This window comes from Ascaphus truei, chromosome 8 (assembly GCF_040206685.1).
Source record: "Ascaphus truei isolate aAscTru1 chromosome 8, aAscTru1.hap1, whole genome shotgun sequence".
Classification (NCBI taxonomy): domain Eukaryota; kingdom Metazoa; phylum Chordata; class Amphibia; order Anura; family Ascaphidae; genus Ascaphus; species Ascaphus truei.
This window is the reverse complement of record NC_134490.1, coordinates 74,642,147-74,664,451: the sequence shown is the minus strand read 5'-3', so window position 1 is coordinate 74,664,451 and position 22,305 is coordinate 74,642,147. Positions and strand designations below refer to the sequence as shown.

Here is a 22,305-nt window from a genome sequence, read left to right as displayed (position 1 = left end):
TGAAGAGGAAATCTAAAATATCATCTGTGAAGAACTCTCACGTTTATCCACTAAAAAGCATCATGACCTTCAACGAACCTACACTTCGAGGACTAAAGCACCTACTAGAGCTATAGCTTTTTGCATATTATTCTCTGACATTACATTATCATCTAAATTTTAATCCATTTACTCTTTTTTTTTTTTTATAGCTGCGTGAGTCCTTGGGGGAAGAATTTTCCATAACCTTACAGTGCCGTACTACTATTTTAGCTAAACGCAACACACTAAAATGCCATAAAATGTTAGTGACATCACAGAGAGTGGAAATTGTGGTAAAATGGGCCTTTCAAGTAGGAAGATGTTGACTCGGTAGGGACAGAATTGTCTTATTTCAGGATTTGCTCCTTCGGCACTGGTACTTTATGAGAGTTGGCACAATTGCAGTGTGTGTACTTACGTCTAAAGAGCATCACAAGAGTTTTAAATCGTGTGCCAGGAGGCGTGTTTATACTGGTGATATGTTGTGGTTCCCTGTGGATAAAAATGTCAATATGAACACAATTTACAAAGTAATTCAAACGGAATTAATACTTACAGACGCCTCAGTTCAGAAAGTCCACGAAAGGCCCCCGGCTCAATGGTGCTAATCAAGTTATTCTTCAAATCTCTGGAGATATAATTGTAGACACAGCAATTAATTATCAGTGCATGTGCTATTGTAAAGGCACAACATCCCAAGCATGATTTAACTACAACCTTGTTTGGCTTTAAATATGAATGGAAGCAAAGACAATAAAGATGCAGTAGAACCACTGTGAGCGCTCTGCGTCCCTCTCCACGCATGCAATTCAGGCTGGTCTGTGATGGTATTAACAAATGGTAATACCTACAGTATAGAGAGGCCAACGTGAGAGTCTGTTAAGTCGACCGTTGCTCTAAGGTCTGGTTGCAGCAGGGGGGGGGGGAGGGGGTGCAACTCCAGACCTCAAGGGCCACCAACAGGTCAGGGTTTCAGGATATAACATGCTTCAGCACCGGTGGCTCTGTCAAAGACTGATTGAGACACCTGTGCTGAAGCAGAGATATCCTTAAAAGCTGACCTGCTGGAGCCCTTATGGACTGAGGTTGCCCACCCCTGGGTTATAGAGACTGTACATGCTGTAGAGGTGGCACTTGGGATAGGAAACCCAAGCAAAATAATACCAGCAAATTCATGCCCCCCCCCTGTTAAATCGGAAGTCCTAATTATTAAAGTTAAATCATCCTTGTTGTTTTATAAGCTGGCAAGGAAGTGTTGCGGATTGCACTGCAGGCTCAACTGGTGGCAAAGGGACTAGTTGGCATTCAGAACAGAATTTTAAAGTGTCATCTGTTCTGGTTCTTGGAGCTTGACAGCTACGGGGTGAAAGCTAAAGGATTGGCAGTAGGGGAACAGGGATAATTTCAGTGCTGAAACAATGCAAAAATGTAAAAAGCACACGTTCTTATTTAAAAGCTCACTGGGAATGGATTTCGGAAGTGTTACTCCTTAAAACATTATTTTTTTCTTCGTGTACTTGAAATAAATCAACCTACGGGAAAATTAAACCTGAATTTTATGTTTCTAGGTAGCAGTTACAAAAATTGGAATGCCAACCTCTGGAATAATGCCAACCTCTGGAATTAAAAAACTTATAACATAGTCCATTGGTCATAAGACTGCAAGATGACCACCTCAGATGAAGTTTGCGAAAACAGGTTTATTGTGCTATTTCAACACCTGACTCTTAGGTGCTCAGGGTGCTTAAAACTTCAGTCGTGTGTGGGTGAAATATCCCAATTTTACTTACATACAGTATGTCGTGGTCAAATACATTATTTCTGTGTATAATGGCGGGTGTAAAGAACTATAACCCTCACTGTGCCTTTAGAGCTTAGACGCTTTACATATCTTCTCTACTTTACATCTTGGGGCCTGTAACTCAGGAAGCAGTGAGTCCCCGGGACTGAAATTAATGTGGATCAGATCCGGAGACCCCCTGCTTCAATACCGTGTTATTAAAATAGAATAAAAACCACTTAATTACATTAGCAAGCCGCTAAGGTAATGAAGGGGTTAAACCAGAGTACCTGATTTGTTGGGGGTAAAAAGGTTGGGTGAAGGGGGTAGTTGCCCCAGGATTGAGTGTTTAGGCCTACCGGGTGGGTAGTGGGAGGGATTAATCTCTTCATTACCTTTGTGGTTGTAACCGCTAAGGTAATGAAGGAGTTAACTTTTCCTGCAACCCTCCCGGTAGGCCTAATCACCCACCCTGGGGCAACTCCAACTTTTACCCACCCCCTATGCCCCCCAAAAAAACAGCACTGATATTTAACCCTTTCATTACCTTAGCAGTTAGCCACTACGGTAATGAAGCTGCCTACAGTATAAATGTATTTTTATTACATAGGATGGAAGAAGGGGCTCACCAGGGCTGATATTAATGCCTGTAAGCTCTGGAGACATGCGGCTTCAATCTGATGTAGTAAGAATATTTTCTTTTCCATCAGTTAAATCGCGCATCCAAATCTCATCAGAATCTGCGAGTTGCAGCCGTGATGTGAATCTCGGAACTACTGTACCTGAATACCTAGATCTGGCAAAAAATGCGAGCTTGAGCATTTTTGGAGCTACCACTTGGTTTCTCTGAGCAGAAGTGCTACCGATCGGGAAGAAGCGTTTTTTGAGCGAGTGTGGCATGTTATCAGAGCATTCTGAATAGCTGCACATGCAAACTCCCTCAAAGTGCTCAAAACTGTCGATAAGTCACTTATCGAAGCTACCTCAATAGAACCCTTGGAAGGGTAAAATTACATTCTTGCCATCTCAATTAAGAATCAGGCCAAAATAACAGGCAGCCTGATCCAGAGAAATATCCACTGGCAGATTACGTACATTACATCCCTACTGCAGAGATCTGGTTGATGGGCAAATTCTGAGATGGCTGCTGTTTGACCAGTAGGCTATAATATTTGCACCGTGAGACTTTGCTTAACTGTAAGTGTGCATTATCATATTCTAGAAGTGGTGACTGCTTAAGATATATAACAGGCGTGGCCAAACTCAGTCCTCAAAAGCCACCAGCAAGTTAGGAATTAAGGCAGCAGTACAAGTTTTTTTAGTTTTTTTAAATTTTTTCCCCTTTAATATGTGCATCAATACAACCCACACAATAAGTAATTAGCTACGTTGCCAATCGATCCGTTCTCCTGTGATCGGTCAGCGAAGATTCGGCTCAGGGGTTAACTAAAGACACCCGTCAGCGACCTTGAGTCATAACTGTGTTGATCAGTTGAGATCCGAAACCCTCCTGATATCTACAGTACCTGCCTGTACCAAAGGAACGTCTAGTGAGTAGTAACCCAATTTTACACTCCATGACGATAAAGAATCACTTTGGTGTTTGTTCCTGTTTTTTTTTTATAGTATTTCATTAAATGAATTATTTTATATTTAAAATGTTTTTTTTCAGTCCGTTTATTTTTAACCGATTGCTCTTAGTTATAGAACTGCACTTTATAATGTGTGCTATTCTCCAGCATGTGCCCGTCATTGGAGAGGCTTATCCTAATTAGCATTCATCTGCAGACTGTTTTATATCGCCGTGTTGCACTATATCTGCCTTTTCTCTTTCATATATTCACCGTCCACATCGCTTGATCCAATTGGATCATTACCTGCGCAACAAAAGTCTTCTCCTCCACCTGAAGCCTCTATCTTCTCCTGCAGGTTCACATTTTACCTATTTGCTACCACAGATCACATATTTGTTCACTAATATTTGACTTTTTCATGGATTTTAGCGCCGGATACGACGTCACCAACCCGACATCGCATACCATCACGTTGCCATGGTAACGCAACGTCATGACAACGAGACACTGTGTGTCATTTTGACGCTGCGATTCAGAAGAAGGAGGGCGGAAGGTAAGGAGGCGGCCACAACAAGCAAGTGACTTCCCATCAGGTCCGAGAGCGCGGAAAAGTATATGGGGGTGGACATTTTTGCCGCCCCAAATTTTGCTGCCCAAAGCCCGGGCCTAAAGGGAAATCCACCAGTGATTAGGATTGTGTATCGAATGATAACAAATCAATCCAATATGCAATATCAACTAAGAAAATGAGAACATGTTAAGAATGTGTTTGCCCAGCTGTGGAATACAGATAGTAGTTGACTGTCATCAGCAACCAAGTGATAGAGCAGGAGTGGCCAACTCCAGCCCTCAGTGGCCACCAACAGGTCAGGTTTTAAGGATATCCCTGCTGCAGCACAGGTGGCTCAATCAGGGGCTCAGTCAATGAGTTGGCCACTTCTGTGAAAGAGCAAAAGCAGCTGATAACCTCCTGTTATTAGAAAAAGAATAAAACTAGATATTGGTTAGCCTGAGCATACTGAGTTTGTAAAGAATAAAGCAGGAGTGTGTTAAATAATATGACAGGCCGCTATTATCTTAATGCTTCTGAAAATAAGGGAGGGTTCTCTTTGCATTATTCAGGTCAACCCTAATTAGGCGTACAGTGGATGCATCTTGACTCTTAGGCCGGCATTTATAGGGGTTAGGAAAGCGTCAAGACTGTTCAAAGCTAGTTCTGCACAATACGAAACCGAGAAATCTGTGCACAATTTATTGACAATCTTTGTACATAGGGTACATAAAACTGTAAAATAATGGTCTCTTACAGAAAGCCAGAAATTGTACAGCAAGTAAGGAAGAGTTTCAAAGGGGAAAAAGGCAGTAACAGCATTTAAGATCAGAAAAAACAGCGTGGAAGGAACAAAAAGTCACCAGGGCAAGGAGTTGTGGCTTTAATGTAGAAGTATAAAAAGTCTTTGACAGCCATTCAAGAGTGATAACAGTACGGCAAAGCAAAATCCCAGCTTTCCTGCACTTATCTCTTCGCCTCGTCATTCTGTGTAGAAGTATGATATTCAATACAGCAACGGCGACACATTTAATATCTCTTACTGAACATGGATTCACGACAGTTTGTTTTCGCTCATTACCAACAATCCTGGAAGTTAAATACCGGAAACGCTCCCATGGGGGAAGAGTTAAGCGGTGCACTGCCTCAGAAAAAACGATCGAGGCTGGATCGCAACGTAAAAAATGTATTTAACCATCAGCAACATGCTAAAACAAAGAGCAGTAGAAGAGTCTATAACGAGTTTTGCGCAGTCGTGCGCTTTGTCAAAGGGTACTGTACCTCTAAACCGCATAGGATTGATTATATGTATTAGATAAATAAATACATTTTTACTTTGCGATCCAGCCTCCATCGGTTTTTTCTGAGTAAGTGCACTGTCTAACTCTTCCCCCATGGGAGCATTTCCGGTATTCGACTTTGACACAAGCTGGGAGCACGCCAACACTGGACACACAGATCAAGGGGTCGTGAGTAGAATACTTTTTTTTATATATTACAGTATACTCAAAGGATCCTTTATATACATGTATCTAGTCTAACTCCAGGAATCTTCACCCTCAATCAGTGAGGGGGTCTAGGGTTACCACCTTGTGGCACCATAGACATCCCCTCCGGGTATATCTTCTTCTCACTAGAACATTTAGAAACTTTAACCAACAACAGTTTCTGGCTGACCTTACCAACTGCTCCTGGTACAGAATCGACTTCATTCAAAAACCCAGATTCTGTGCTCGACTATTTTGAATCCGAGTTCTTAAAACTCTGTGATACCCATGCTCCACTACGCAGAATAAGAGTACGGGGGGGGGCACCTTATAAAGCTCTACCATTTCAGGGATGCCTTGTGGAAAAGTTACAAAGTAATTGGCACTACCAAGGATCTTAATAACTACAGATGCATGCGGAACATGTGCACAAGGCAAACAAGACATGCAGAACACAATATTACTCTGGCAATCTTCGCCAGAATACATTAAACCCAGCCAACTTCTAGAAGGTTATCCACAATATATTCCAGCCTTCTAGCCATCAACAACCAAGTAATCTCCATAATGAGAATATTACTAAGACTTGGTGCCCCAGCCATTGCCAAACCAATTGCTTCCATAGTCAACTCTATTCTGTCTGCAGGCCATATCCCCAAGACCTGGAAAACTGTCAGAGTTTTCCCAATCTTCAAAAGTGTGGACAAAAACAGTCTCAAACTACAGACCAATCTCTCTTCTCCCAATACTATCCAAAGTCATGGAAAAATGTGTTCACTCCCAATTAAGCGATTACTATACCAAGACAAATTTCCCTAGCCAATTTCAATCTTGCTTTCGCCCCAAACACTCCACGATAACTACCCTGCTAAAAAAATTGGATTTGAGATCCAGTGTGGAATGGAACTGGGACAATTCACTGGTGCAAAATTCCTGGATTTTGCAAAAGCTTTTGACACTGTTAGTCATGTTATCTTGCTTAATAAACTCAAGTGCTCTGGAATAGGGAAGCATGCTTTAAACTGGTTTCATTACTACCTATCAGGTAGATCCCAACATGTGTCTATCTATAACACTAACTCCAACCCCTTGGATATCACCTGCGATGTCCTGCAAGGCTCTGTTCTGGGGCCCCTACTCTTCTCGGTGTTCATCAATGATCTTCCTACAGCTTGTAAGGAAGCCTCAATACACATGTATGCAGATCACAATCTTATATGCACACAGCCCTAGCCTCTCCGACCTTGAACACAAACTTCAATCTGACTTTTTGAGACTTGAAAATTGGATCTCCCAAAATAAACTGTTTTTAAACACTGACAAGACTGTAACAATGGTATTTGGGACCAAGGCTAAATTTTGAAAGCTTCCAGTGACTGAGCTCCAGATCAGAACCAACACTAACGCCACCCTAACTCCTGTTACTAGTTTTAAATACTTGGACATACGGTTTGACTCCCATTTAACATTTGGGTAGCATATTGATACCCTGACATACAAAACCTATGCCAAACTAGGTGTACTTTATAGGAACAAATCCTCCCTACGTCTGCTGGTCAGAAAGCGTATTGCACAGCAGATGCCATTGCCAATTATCGACTATGGGGACATAGTATATGGCTCGGCACCCCAAACCCACCTTAGCAAACTTGATACCCTCTACAATTTAATATGCCGTTTGTTCGCCAATGCAAATAAAACACACATCACTGTGAAATGCTCAAAGAATTAGATTGGTCATCACTTGAGTCTAGGCGCAAAGTTCATCTTTCCTGTCTTGCCTTCAAATTCTTTATGGGCAAGCTACCCATCTACCTGAACATGCTCCTCACCCCTACCACATGCAGCACTTATCATCTGAGATCTGACTCCAAAAAACTGATCATGGTCCCAAGGCTCAACAAAGTATCCGGACGTTCCTCCTTCTCTTATCTTGCACCCCAAAACTGGAACAACCTACCAGAGACTCTCACATCCACCACCAGTTTTAGTTCTTTCAAATCTAAGGCTGTCTCACATTTTAATCTGGTCTGTAACTGTTGCATACGCCTATAATATACATTATCTTTAACTGTGCATGCAATGTCTTGTATATAATGTATACCCTGTTCACTTATGTAACAACTGTATGTATTTGTAACCATGTATTATTTGTCATCATAACTCTGTGCCCAGGACATACTTGAAAACGAGCGGCAACTCTCTATGTATTACTTCCTGGTAAAACATTTGATAAATAAATAAATATCTTGGAGTATCAATTTAACTACCTCATTGAACATGATTAGTCCCTAAAAAGATCACAGTGTATGTGTCCAGGACATTAGTTTGATTTAAATATACTGACATGGTCCACATATAGAGCTACATTTGTGGATCAGTATTACACACTCTGAGCACTGATATTGGAACAGCTGTTCCCTCTCCATATACCAGTAATCCTAGAAGTTAAACTGTACACATGTCTTTTAGGAAAGAGTATTATGGGCATAATTAGGAATACTTATACATCTAAGTGAAGTACAAGTCATTTCTTGAATGCATCCAAGGACTTAAATACTAAGCTATAGAAGCACATCTGACTGGCATTTTCTTTTGAATATTAGCTCATTGTTGGAGTCAATCATTGGTTGAATACTTAAACACAAAGTGCATTCATATTTATTTTGCTTCTCACATTAGCAAAGCTCTGTAAGAGAATTCCATTCATTGAGGGATATTTTTCAAAAAAATATTTTTTTTCCAGCTGTGCTAGTTACGCTGACCACATTTTGCACTCTCATCACTTCCTGTTCTGATAAGTGATGGGAAAGGGCAGCACAGGAACTGTGTACTTTAATATCTGGCTCCATCTCAATACACACTAACTCTATTGTAGCAAATCTCATCGGAGGGTTTCAGTTCACTAACCCCAGCTAAAGGATGAGAACTCTGCAGTGTCACTAAATGTGGACAACTTGTGTTTACCAGCAAGAACAGTATATACAGTGTTGCCATCAGCATAGTCCTGCAATGCAGAAGCCCCCCTTCCTGGCAAGTGTAACAATTTATCCATTCATATCCAAGTGAAACTATGACTGCTTCCAAACTGTCATTCCTTAATTAGAAAGGGGGAGTGTTCAGAAATAACTGCAGTCAAAGCTCTACTTCCACAATCACTAGATGAACAATTGAAAGTCAATCACCTAGCAGTAACATTTTTTTCACATAGATTACATGCTTATAATTTTCTCAGCAGGAACATTTTTTTTGTTAAATTAAAAAGTGTAAATGTCGCTCTGGGAAATGGCTGGGATCCTGAGGGTTTATTTCACTTTACTAAGGTTTACAGTTCCTCGCAAAGTCGCTGTCTACATTTATTTCAGAATATTATTACATTTATTGTTTTTTGTTTTTTTTTTAAATATACATACGCCTTGAAAGCCCTTTTCAAATAATCTCTCCCATGGGAATTATATTTACATCAGTCAGCCGTGCTATACATCAAAAGGCAAAGTGTGGGGGAGTTATAAACTCTAATGCAGTGAAAGACACTTTGTCAAATTGATTCTGATAAAATATAGCTGTAACTTTGGTTACTGTTACTGCAGTAGGATTTGGTTCCTTAAGGCTGCGCTTATAGAGCCTTGCGACGGCGATGCGACGACGCTCAAAATCAAATACATTGGCTCCGTCACCAGCGCTTATAGTAAGCGCGATCGCGACGGAGCGATGGAGCGGCCAAAAAATTTGAATTCGGGTCTATTTGATTTTTTTGTGACAGTCGCCACATGACTGCCTCTAAACCAATCAGAGACCGCAGCCCACCCCCTTTTGTGACGTCGCTGGCGACAGTCGCGGAAAATCTAATTATAACTTTTGCGGGTGGCGACGGCGATGGGTGACGTCATTGGTCGCGTCGCCGTCGCCAGCACTGTAAGCGCGGCCTTATGTAGCAGAACATGGTTTGTTTTTAATAGGTGAAAAGCAGGGGGTCTCCGTAGCTGAACCACGTTAATTTCAGCTCCAGGGACCCCCTGCTTCGCCGAGAAACTTACCTCCATGAGGGGTGCCTGTAGCAGCTCTGCATGTTTAAAGTTCCTTTGTCACGAGAGCCAATAGGAGGCCACAAGGGATCACGTCATGGCTTCCTATTGGCCTGCGTGGCATTTAAGCCGCCATTTCAATAGCTCCACACAGCCCAGCCGGAGCTGTTACTGGCACCCCCTAAGGAGGTAAGTATCTCGGACAGCAGAGGGTCCCCGAAGCTGAAATGAACACATCTCCTGCTTCAAATCTATACCAGAAACTATAATAAAAAAAAAATGAATTCAGGATAGCTGCTTTAAACAGCATTGGTGTACTGTATCACACTGCAGTTTTATTATATTTATTGTAATTGTGTTCCACGTCCCCCTCTTGACATCTTGCAAACTGACACACATGGAGCAAAATAGAAGTGAATTACCTTCATGCACCGCAGATCATATTTAACCTCCTGGCTGCAAAGCTGGGGCAGTACTGGAGCAAAAGAAACGTGAGCAGATTGGTAAAATAAGAAAATCCCCCATTGCTTTAAATGCATTTTCTTTTTCTTTGATAAATCTGGCGCTGTTTACGTTTTTCCTCGGGATTCTGGGAGACTTCGATAATTAGCCCTCATTAGGATCTCTAAGGTTTCCTCTGCAAACTAAACTACAAAACTTTTCTTTAAGGCAGCGCAGCATTTTCTCCTGGCAGCTAAAGATAATCTGTGAGAAACCTGTTTGCCACATTTCTATTTGCGATCCAGACTGTTAACTGGGGCGGTTTTATACCAACTCCAACTACAGTTCCAACCTGCAGAGCTCTTCCTGCAAGACAAATGGTGGAAAGAAATGGCAGAAGAACATAACCTGGCACATTCCGTATCAATGCAGCATGTAAGCTTTCTATAACTGCTCCTACTGACACTCACGGGATGTCAGGTACCTTAATACAGTGGCACCAAGATGCACAAGCCCATATTTAATAAAAGTTGCTATTCCATAAAGAACCTTCCGACACTGTAGGACACTGTACAGGCCATACAATACAATAGACTATATAGAATAGCTTCACTTAGTAAATATATGCACATCAAGGGTTAAATGACTTAGTTGCTCAGGGCATACAGTATACGGTAAACCTCCACCAGCCCTTGGGAGTTTACACTCTTATTCCCCTGAGGAAGCAGGCAGTAAATCTGCAAAACGCGTAAGGCATGTCTAGAGGAGAAGGCGGGACCCAGTTGGAAGCTCATAGATGCCAACGCACACCCGGAAGGAGCAGTGCATGATGGCTAGTAGCGGGCGGCATTCACAGCTTTCGCAGAGGGAAAGAAGGTAGAGACTGAATCACAGAAAAAAATTGCCTATTGAAGGAGCGCCTGTTCCACTGACCTGAATGCCACCTCCTTGTGTTTGAGTTCAAGCACCTTGTCAGTGAGACAAGTTACTTTGTTTTTAACTGTATTAATAAATGTATTCACCATAGAGTGGCGTGTTTGTTCTCTTCCACCCAACTGCAGTTTGTGTATTTACCCAAGAGTTTGGGGAAAATTCTTGAAGCAGAAACACCAACTCCATATCCACTTTGTTAAAGAACTCAGGACAATTTGTCTTATGACTTTTTGTGACTTGACCTAGCCCTCCAATCCAGTGGGCACAGTAGGTTATCTTTTACTCTAAGCACCTTACAGTGGGGTGCACAAACTCTTCTCCCAGAGCCCCCCAGCCTGCTCAGCTCCGGCGTCAAATGACGCTGCGCGGCCATGTGACGTCACATTGCATGGCAACGTGACGTCACGTGACCCCACAGCTTCATTTGACGAAGGGTTGCCATGGCGATGCGTCTGTGGAAAGTTAAGGTAGGTAAAGTTACAGAGGCCTCGCGCGATTCCCGGCATTTAATTTAAATGCCTTCGGGGAAGCGCGGGGGCCTCTGTAACCGCCGCTGGCCCCCCCCTACACCCCTCTAGAAAATGTCACGCCTCCCAGACTCACCCCTGCTTTACAGTATGATACTATCTACAAACTGTAACTGCAAAATGCAATGCTGAGCACTGGTTTATTTGTTTTCTGTCCCTAACTTCATCAGATCTTGGATTAACCAACCAAGTAATGATGCCTGGAGCATAAAAACAAACAAAGCTCCACTTAAACATCTCTTTCACTGAGAACTTGCTGACTGTGCAAAATGTAAGCTCATTATACCATCACATACAGGCAAACAGATGAAGTCCAAATTAATACTTTACACATTACATTAAACCCCAATGGCCCTTTCAATATACTGTAGGGAGCAGTAAAGTAATGCGTTTTACAATTAAGTAACTTTGATTCAAGTGAATGGATTATTAGCTGTGTATTAACCAGCTACAATGCTAGATATCATTATCAGTCTTGAAACGTCATGGTGGATACAATCCTTTTTCAGATATTTCTTCACATGAAAGCAAACCAGCGTAACCCATTTGAAGCTAAATAACAAAGTAATACAGGCATAACCCGGTTTAAGGACACTCATTTTAAGTACACTCGCAAGTAAGTACATATCGCCCAATAGGCAAATGGCAGCTCGCGCATGCGCCTGTCAGCACGTCCTGAACAGTAATACCAGCTCCCTTCCTGTACCGAAGCTGTGCGCAAGCGGGGAGACTATAGAGCCTGTTACAAATGCGTTATTTACATCAGTTATGCACGTATAGGACGATTGCAGTACAGTACATGCATCGATAAGTGGAAAAAAAGGCAGTGCTTCACTTTAAGTACATTTTCGCTTTACATACATGCTCCGGTCCCATTGCGTACGTTAATGCGGGATATGCCTGTACAAATGTCCACGAATATTTCATGGAGGGAAGACTTGCATTAAGCAAGTAAGATAATTTCACTTCAAGTAAGTGACCATAGCGCTTTGAGTTATGAAGAGGCAGAGGCCCCAGCATGGGGTCGTAGGCTCCTTAAGGGCTGCGACATCCTGATTGGCGAGAGCTGGGGGGGGTCGGCTAACCTCCCTCCCCCTTCCCCACAGAGTGGGAAGGCTGCTTGTCCCCTCCCATGCAGGGGGAGGGGGGAGAGGGTATAAAGAGTGGGGCCCCAGGGAAGAGAGACAGAGCTAACGGAATTCCCCACCCACCCATCCCCAATGCTTTGCTATTGTATTGAGCTGTTGGAGTATTACATTAACATGATTTGTATCACACAGGAGCAGTTTGTCTCCTCGTCACAGCGGAGCTGCCGCGCCAGCCAAGCTCACGAGACGGAGAAAGGGTGAGGACTTTAGGGTCCGTCCCTCAGCTGGAGCCCCTAGAACAGCTCGGCAGGCTGGAGGCGCCGGCTTTAGGGCCGGGCCGGCCTATGCCCAATCAACACTGGTAAAAGGCTGGGCGCCAGCTTTAGGGCTGGGCCTAAGCTGACTCTAGGGGCGGGAGGGGGAGGAAAGCAGCCCAACATCGGCTGAATGAGGATCTCCCCCTCCCATCTTACAGTGCTTTGGGCGGGGGGAGGGAGCGGGCCAATTGCTGGCTGCCTGGGCAAGGATCTCCCCCCCCCATTCACACGCTGCAGGCGGGGGGAGGGAACGGGCCAATTGCTGGCTGCCTGGGCAAGGATATCCCCCCATTCACATGCTACGGGCGAGGGGAGGGAGCTGGCCGCTGGGCAAGGATCTCTCCCCCATTTTGCATGGAGCATACTTGGCTGGCGGGCAGGCTGGTAGGATTTAACAGCGGATGTTAAAATAAAGCTATGACCTTTTCTTCCAACATTGTGTGGTCTCCATTATTTGGTTTAGCGTCACAAAGGAGGGGCGGCGTATAAAGCCTTTATAGAAGAAGGGAAACATGAGCGCTCATTTAAACCAGATTTATTAGTTCGCAAGCAAAGGTGTCAAGTTCAGGGAACCCCTTTTGATTGGTGTCCATTTCTACTTCATACCTGAAAACAATGTGTAGTAGCCAACACATCTATGTAAAGTTTTTGATCCCTTATATAATGTATGTATGTCTTTATTTATATAGCGCCATTAATGTACCTAGCGCTTCACAGCAGTAATACACGGGACAATCATATAAATAAGAAATAATACAAATAACAGATCATGGGAATAAGTGCTTCAGATATAAAAGTAACATTTCGGAAGAGGAGTCCCTGCTCCGAAGAGCTTACAATCTAAGTGGTAGATAGGAAAAATGTACAGAGACAGTAGGATGGCATTCTGGTAAGTGCGTCTGCAGGGGGCCAAGCTTTATGTATCATGTGTCCAGTATTATCCACAGTGCTAGTCATATGCTTCTTTAAGCAAGTGTGTCTTAAGGTGGGTCTTAAAGGTGGATAGAGAGGGTGCTAGTCGGGTACTGAGGGGAAGGGCATTCCAGAGGTGTGGGACAGTCAGTGAAAAAGGTTTAAGGCAGGAGAGAGCTTTAGATACAAAGGGGGTAGAGATAAGACAACCTTGAGCAGGAGTCGGGATGGTGCTGTAACGTTTGCGCTGCCCACAAGCAAGACAGGAGCCCGGTACTGAGGTGGGGAAGTATTGAACCACGCACCCACAGCAGCGGAAGCGTGCCTGGCAGGCGGATTGTCAATGTAGCCGGGTCTGGGTTGAAGAGAGTGGGTTAGTTCTGATACTTGCCATGGTCTTGGAATGGAGAGGTCAGAATAGTCAAAGTCCGTTAAGCCGTGGTCTGGGGTTGGAGAGGTCAGAATCATGGTGGTCCGTATAGCCGTGGTCTGGGTTGGAGAGGTCCGCAGAGTCGAGGGTAAGCCGGGGTCAATATCCAGAGGGGTTCAGAAGTCAAGCCGGGTCGGTACACGTAGAATGAAACTGCAGGAAAGAACACAAGACAAGGAGCAAAGCACAACAGACGCAGGAGCTCAAGGCTACAACCAGTTATGCTCAGCAAAGCAGGAGTGAATGAGCAAGGCATATATAGCAGACAGGATCCAATGAGGCAGGGGGCGGAACGCAGGCGTGGCCTCTGAGACAGCAGAAAAAGAGTCAAGGAAGGCAGGAGGATAGTTAAGAAGCAGTGTAGGATGGGAGGAGGAAACAAAGGGGATGTTCTGACGTATGGATTCCTCCTTTTCCTTAAAATAGTCAGCAAAGTCCTGAGATGAGATGGAGGAAGAAGAAGAGGCAGCTGAGGGTGGTTTGAGACTATAACTTATCTAAGTCCTAACGTAACTATATGTTGCAGCTGTTGATTACTGTACAGTAACTCAATCTATTTATTCGGCCTTATACTACAAAAGGGATTTATCCATATACAAAAAGGTTAAGTACTCATGAGTATTAAAATAAATACCAAAACTATACTGGATCGGCACTGGTGTAGCCTCAGGGAGCGGTCCCCTCCTTTCTTTTGCATCATGCTGCTGTGCTGAGCTGAAAGCCTGTCCTGCTAAGGCACATAGGGACATAAGGCATTCTGAGGACCCTCTTTATGTTCCTTACACCGAGGACTCCAGGACTAGATGTATGAAACAGGACAGAGGTCCTAGCCCTACATAGGCTTACCTCCATGTGGGACTATTTCGATGGAGATCGCTCATGGAACAGCCAATATCTCCCCTCTCACCAGCGTGAGAGGCCACGGTTCATGCCTGATCTTGGTGGGATACCGCATACCGCAATATATATATGCTTCTAATTCTGCTAAAATCCCATTCTTCAACAAAATCAAGGACAAGCTACACTCTATAAATAAAGGTATACTTAACCTAGCAGGCAATTTCAACTGGTCATGAACCAGGACATGGACAGGTCGGGTTGGAGTAGACCCCCTCAGCAAACTCTCTCCACAGAGACTAAACTTCTGTCGGTGTTCATGAAAGATCTGTGGGTGTCTGATATTTGGAGAGAACTCCATCCCATAGAAAGGAACAATACATTTTACTTGCCCCCTCACTCCTCCTACTCCCGGATTGACAAGTTTGCAATTGAAGGTTGCCCGGTTCCCAAAACGGTTAGCACAGAAAATTACAATATCACCTGGTCGGACCATGAGTTTGTCAATCCAAAATTTGGCACATGCCTCGGCACTGGAGGCGTAACGAGTCTCTGCTCTGTGTCCCCGAGGTTCTGGAGCAGTTGGGGGGGACAAATTAGGTTATTCTACTCCACTAACACCCCATGCATCTCCCAAGCATCTTTATGGGGAGCCCATAAGGCTTACATGAGAAGTCCATCAATGTAGAGAGTAATGTAGCGCACCGCGATCAAAAAGAAGAACAGGTCTGGCCGAAAAAGTGTTCTTTAATGAAGTATCATAAAAGCAAGGGATGCAGCCCTTCTACGCGTTTCCTACGCGTACCTACTGCTAGCACAAACAGAATACGTGAAAAAAGAAAAAACCTGGCGCCAAATATTCAATGTAAAGTCCTGTAATCCTCACGGAATCCGCACACTGGTATGGCTTGTTTTCTAGGGATAGATCAGGCTGACCACTCTGATTGAGTGTCTACACCAATCAAAAGGAAATAAAGCCCCCTCCACTTCAGTTTTCAGCATCAGGGCGCCAGTCGCTTCATGTGATCACTCTCTGGAAGTGCTTGAGTCAAGGCGGGGGTCCGCTGGCTGGGGTGGGGGGGTCCGCTGGCTGGGGGGGATCCACTTCTCCTATCACCCGGGGCAGAAGGGGACGGGACACTGCGCAGACAGAGGAGGAAGGAATCCCGGGTGAGAGGAGAAGTGAATCCCCCCCAGCCAGCGGACCACCCCAGCCAGCGGACCCCCGCCTTGACTCAAGCACTTCCAGAGAGTGATCATATGAAGCGACTGGCGCCCTGATGCTGAAAACTGAAGTGGAGGGGGCTTTATTTCCTTTTGATTGGTGTAGACACTCAATCAGAGTGGTCAGCCTGATCTATCCCTAGAAAACAAGTCATACCAGTGTGCGGATTCCGTGAGGATTACAGGACTTTACATTGAATATTTGGCGCCAGGTATTTTCTTTTTTCCCAGTCCTCTAATGTTTGGCGTCCATGGTTTGATCTTGAGGGCTGTGGTAACAGTACTATAGCTGAGGCACCCCTCTACCAAATTGTTTCTAGTGGACTCTTTAGGGACCTTCATGATGTGGTCTGTGGATCATTATGGGCTCTCTCTCCCCTGCTGTTCACAAACATGGACTGGGCAGTCACCCCCCCCCCCCCACACACACACAAACACACACACACACACTCCCCCCGCACTTTGTATAACTTCTTCCCCCTCCCCCCTCACACCCCATTTACTAATATGATGTACCATACTATGTTTGTATCAATACGATCTATCTGGGGAATCCTTTCTCCTCCATCAGTGTGTATGTTCCCCTCCCCAATTTTATTTTCTGTACCCATTGAAAACCCTGATAAATAAATAAAAAAGTTAGAAAAAATGCCTATAGTACAAACTACCATGGAAAACATGCTGAACCTTATGAATTTGGTTTAAACATATAATGCTATGATTTTCACAGCAGGTTATACAGTAGTTTCTGCATTTATACTCCGCAAACCTGTTTGCATGAGGGGTTTTACATTCTAACCCAGATTTAGGCAGCCACTGTGACTGAGTCCTTAGCAACACAGACTTCATTACTTTTTTTAAGAAATGCGATTTATATTATTTCATGTTGTGCCTTTTATATTTCAAAAGGGTTTAAAAGATTAACTTATGCGAGACACACACACGATATAAAATGTAAAACCGTAAAACCATTATATATGTTAGCTGAAAAATAAAAAACTGAGTGGAACACAGTCTGGGTCTCAGCTACTATAGGAATAAGAACTGATCGATCTAAAAGTACTTAACAGCTAGACCAGTGGTTTCCAACCTTTTTTTGTTAAGGAACCCTATTTAATATATGGTGAAATACTGAGGAACCCCAACCCTCTCTAATAGCGAGTCTGAGATCAGATGCATAGTAAGGAACCCCAACCCTCTCTAATAGCGAGTCTGAGATCTGATACATTGTAAGGAATCCCAACCCTCTCTAATAGCGCGTCTGAGATCAGATGCATTGTAAGGAACCCCAACCCTCTCTAATAGCACGTCTGAGATCAGATGCATTGTAGGGAACCTCAACCCTCTCTAATAGCATGTCTGAGATCAGATACATTGCAAGGAGCCCCAACCATCCCTAATAGCGCATCTGAGATCGGATGCATTGTAAGGAACCCCAACCCTCTCTAATAGTGTATCAGAGATCTGATGCATTGTAAGGAACCCCAACTCTCCCTAATAGCGCATCTATCAGATGCATTGTAAGGAACCCTAATCCTCCCTAATAGCGCATCTATCAGATGCATTGTAAGGAACCCTAACCCTCTCTAATAGCGCGTCTGAGATCAGATGCATTGTAAATGTTTCTGTATTTGGTACCATTTTAAAATTACCTGAAAATTGCAAGGAACCCTTTAGGGATGCCCGCGGAACCCCAGTTGAAAAACACTGAGCTAGACATTGTACAGTTGGAAGTACAGTATGTCTGCAAAACCCCAACCCTATCCCTTTCTTCAAATAGCTATTTCCAATACACTCATTGACCATCATGTTGACATCTACCTCTATAAGACAGCATTGGATAATGTGTCACTGGGGTTTCTTGTTTGTCTTCCTCTGGATCAAAATACTGTAAATACAAAATATAGGATATGTATCTGTGTCTACATTTAGCACAGGTTGAACTTGGACATACTGTGTGTCTTGTGGGACTGCACCTTTAATTGTAATGAATAACTTTAATCATAATTTTAGAATATCCATTAACAAACAAATACTTATTATAGTCACAAGAGTAAACAGAGGGCTTCGAAAAACTAATGCCAGGCTGATATCCCATGACAAAAATGTAGGGATACATATACAGTCATGTGAAAAAGAAAGTACACCCTCTTTGAATTATCTGGTTTTACATATCAGGACATAATAACAATCATCTGTTCTTTAGCAGGTCTAAAAATTAGGTAAATACAACCTCAGGTGAACAACAACACATGACATATTACACCGTGTCATGATTTATTTAACAAAAATAAAGACAATATGTAGAAGCTATGTGTGAAAAACTAAGTACACCTTATGATTCAATAGCTTGTAGAACAACCTTTAGCAGCAATAACTTGAAGTAATCGTTTTCTGTATGACTTTATCAGTCTCTCACATTGTTGTGGAGGAATTTTGGCGCACTCTTCTTTACAACGTTGCTTCAGTTCATTGAGGTTTGTGGGCATTTGTTTATGCACAGCTTTGTTAAGGTCCAGCCAAAGCATTTCAATCGGGTTGAGGTCTGGACTTTGGGCCATTGCAACACCTTGATTCTTTTCTTTTTCAGCCATTCTGTTGTAGATTTGCGTGTGTGCTTGGGATCATTGTCCTGTTGCATGACCCAATTTCGGCCAAGCTTTAGCTGTCGGACAGATGGCCTCACATTTGACTCTAGAATTCTTTGGTGTACAGAGGAGTTCATGCTCGACTTAATGACTGCAAGGTTCCCAGGTCCTGGGGCTGCAAAAACAAGAGCAAATAATCACCCCTCCACCACCGTGCTTGACAGTTGGTATGAGGTGTTTATGCTGATATGCTGTGTTTGGTTTTCGCCAAACGTGGCGCTGTGCATTGTGGCCAAAAATCTCCACTTTGGTCTTGTCTGTCCAAAGGACATTGTTCCAGAAGTCTTGTGGTTTGTTCAGAGGCAACTTTGCAAACCTAAGCCGTGCTGCCATGTTCTTTTTAGAGAGAAGAGGCTTTCTCCTGGCAACCCTTCCAAACAAACCATACTTGTTCAGTCTTTTTCTAATTGTACTGTCATGAACTTTAACATTTAACATGCTAACTGAGGCCTGTAGACTCTGAGATGTAACTCTTGTGTTTTTTTTCAATTTCTCTGAGCATTGCACGGTCTGACCTTGGGGTGAATTTGCTGGGATGTCCACTCCTGGGAAGATTGGCAATTGTCTTGAATGTTTTCCACTTTTGAATAATCTTTCTCACTGTAGAATGATGGACTTTAAATTGTTTGGAAATGGCCTTATAACCCTTCCCAGATTGATGGGCACCAACAATTGCTTCTCTAAGATCATTGCTGATGTCTTTCCTCCTTGGCATTGTGTTAACACACCTGAATGCTCCAGACCAGCAAACTGCTAAAACTTCGGCTTTTATAGAGGTGGTCACACTTGCTGATGATCAATTAATCAATGGCATTTGATTAGCAGCACCTGACTGCTACTTAGCATCTTAATTCCTATGGAAGCAGTAAGGGTGTACTTAGTTTTTCACACATGGCTTCTCCATTTTGTCTTTATTTTTGTTAAATAAATCATGACACGTACATGCAGTGTAGGCTAAATACAGCTAAACAGCTAATAGCAGGGCAGCAAGAATCCACTAAAGTCAATGCCAGTAGTTCAAGTACCACAAGAAACTGTGGGCAATGGTACAGTAAAGGCTGAACACAGCTTGCAAAGAAGCACCAGGAGTCCACAACAGTCAATGAAAGGTTAATGGGAATAGCAAATGAAGACAGTAATCAAACCCTCTGTGGCTCTGCTCCTCGTGCTCGTGTGTCTGCTACTTAGCATCTTAATTCCTATGGAAGCAGAAAGGGTGTACTTAGTTTTTCACACATAGCTTCTCAATTTTGGCTTTATTTTTGTTAAATAAATCATGACACGGTGTAATATGTCATGTGTTGTTGTTCATCTGAGGTTGTATTTACCTAATTTTTAGACCTGTTAAGGAACAGATGATTGTTATTATGTCCTGATATGTAAAACCATGGAATTCAAAGAGGGTGTACTTTCTTTTTCACATGACTGTATTTCTTACCAATGTAAATATTTACATGCAGTGCTAAACTGCAAAAGAACAAAGAATTCCTCAGGCACAATGTGTATATACTGCACTCGTGTGTATGTGCTATAAATAAAGTAAATGAGATAATGGGGTTAAGTGTAGTTCAGCTGATTAATGCTGCTGCCGTCACACATTTCCCTCATCGTTACTGTCTCTAAAGCCTACATTTACTGAAGCTGTGCTATTCCATATCAACAGCTTTTTAGTGCAGGGAGACACATTATGTCCCATTCACTTGAATGGACCAGAAGGTGTTTCCTGGGGCCCCAAATCTTCTACTGATAATGAAGTATCAATGTAGACACAATTTGAACACATACAGTGCTAACACTATACTCCTGCTTGACTCCTCGACTAAATCCCTCCTAGAGAAGTAACATTACACAGTTAGTACTGTATGTCACGCCTTCGAGTTGAGTTTAAAAATGCAACCATGAATGTTTTATATTCTAGCTATGGCATTATATACTGTGACTTATCAACAAGCATTGGTATCATGTCAGTTATTTCCGTGTACATTTTGGAATCTTGAAGAAGAGTTAATAAAGGTCCCAATAAAGGTACAATAGTACATTAGCATGGTACTATTACTAAAGCAAAATCTTCACCACGCTACTAACTGCCACAGCCCTTTGGTATATCCAAACAGAGCTAGGTCAACGCCAGACGAGGGGAGCTACAGACGTCACAAAGTCATGTAAGTCTGACCTCCAGTGTTTAAGATTACTCCAATGACCGTGATGATTTTGAGTGACTTATTTACGGAACAAATTAAAATCGTGATTTTATTCAAACAATCTTGATGTCGTGAAGTTAGTGTGCACAGTGAAGATATAGTACAGTATATGTGTAGTACTAATACACTATCAGCTGTTATTTACAGTATATGTGTAGTACTAATACTCTTTCAGCTGTTATGTACAGTATATGTGTAGTACTAATACTCTTTCAGCTGTTATTTACAGTATATGTGTAGTACTAATACTCTTTCAGCTGTTATGTACAGTATTTGCCCAACCTGCTTTGGTTTTCACTACTTGCTGAATCCGACCTTGGAGTTCTCAGACATACTGTAACTGTTATTGCCTTCATTTACCCAGTGAAATGAGTGTAGCGGAAATTGATCTCCTACAACTCCATCTAATTAAGAAACACATTATAAAAATTAAGAGCGGCTTCTTCCAAGCATTTTAAAGAATTTGTATCTGTAAGCCACCCATGGAAATGGGGCTCCCAATTTGGATCAAAACAAGTTGAGGACTTGACTTCCAAGAGCGCATTTTGGAGTACACCAACCCCAAAGGCCAATTGATTAACTGTAGAAATCTTTCCAACACATGAGATTGGGTGCTGGTACTTTAAAAACAAATACTACTTTTTGTCATAGTAAAATATTAAAGATTGATGGTCCACGTTTTTGTTTTAATACCTTCTCGTGGGATTTCTAGTTTTGTTCGCATTAAAATAGCCATATTGTAAATGAGCCATAGCTTAGCAGAACTGATTTCTCAGTTAGGTGTAAAACTGATAGCTGCAGCTATGGTAAAATATCTGAAAATGTCAGTTCGCAGTTAAATAATAGTCTGCGCTTCTGCTGCAAAGTAAAACCCCAGGGACCTCATGATTTTCAAAATCATTACAAACACATTTAACATGGAAACATCTGTACCAAATGTACTCAGAAAATGAGCTATTTCCCTGGGGATTTATCTTCTCTCTTTGCAAAAAAATGTCAATGTTTGTCAATATTGTAAGCATGGTACAAAAGTTTTAGAGATGTAGGTAACTTGACATCTGATTGCTTCATAACCCACCTTCATAATAGCCCGTCCTAGCCAACACCGGCCACAGCATTTATTAACATTTTCTAAACCGTGTCAGCAATTTAACACATTAATATATAACATATTTAACATAACCATAAACCATATGCCAACCACTGACATTACTGGCAAGTGGGCATGTTCACCAAAATAACACCAAAGGTTAGAGTAACACACGCCGTAAGCTAATGTGTTGCTACTCCCTTCCCAGGCCCCACCAGAG

General features: G+C 42.7%; 1 protein-coding gene across 3 annotated transcripts in view; it reads right to left on the bottom strand.

Annotated features, from left to right (window-relative positions):
* ADGRA1 (adhesion G protein-coupled receptor A1) overlaps positions 1 to 22,305 on the bottom strand; it is a 692,353-nt gene that overhangs the window by 575,255 nt on the left and 94,793 nt on the right. For all 3 annotated transcript variants that reach the window (XM_075612706.1, XM_075612707.1, XM_075612705.1), the window contains one exon: positions 578 to 649. In XM_075612706.1, the coding sequence (XP_075468821.1) occupies positions 578 to 649 (72 nt within the window). The remainder of the gene's footprint in view (positions 1 to 577; positions 650 to 22,305) is intronic.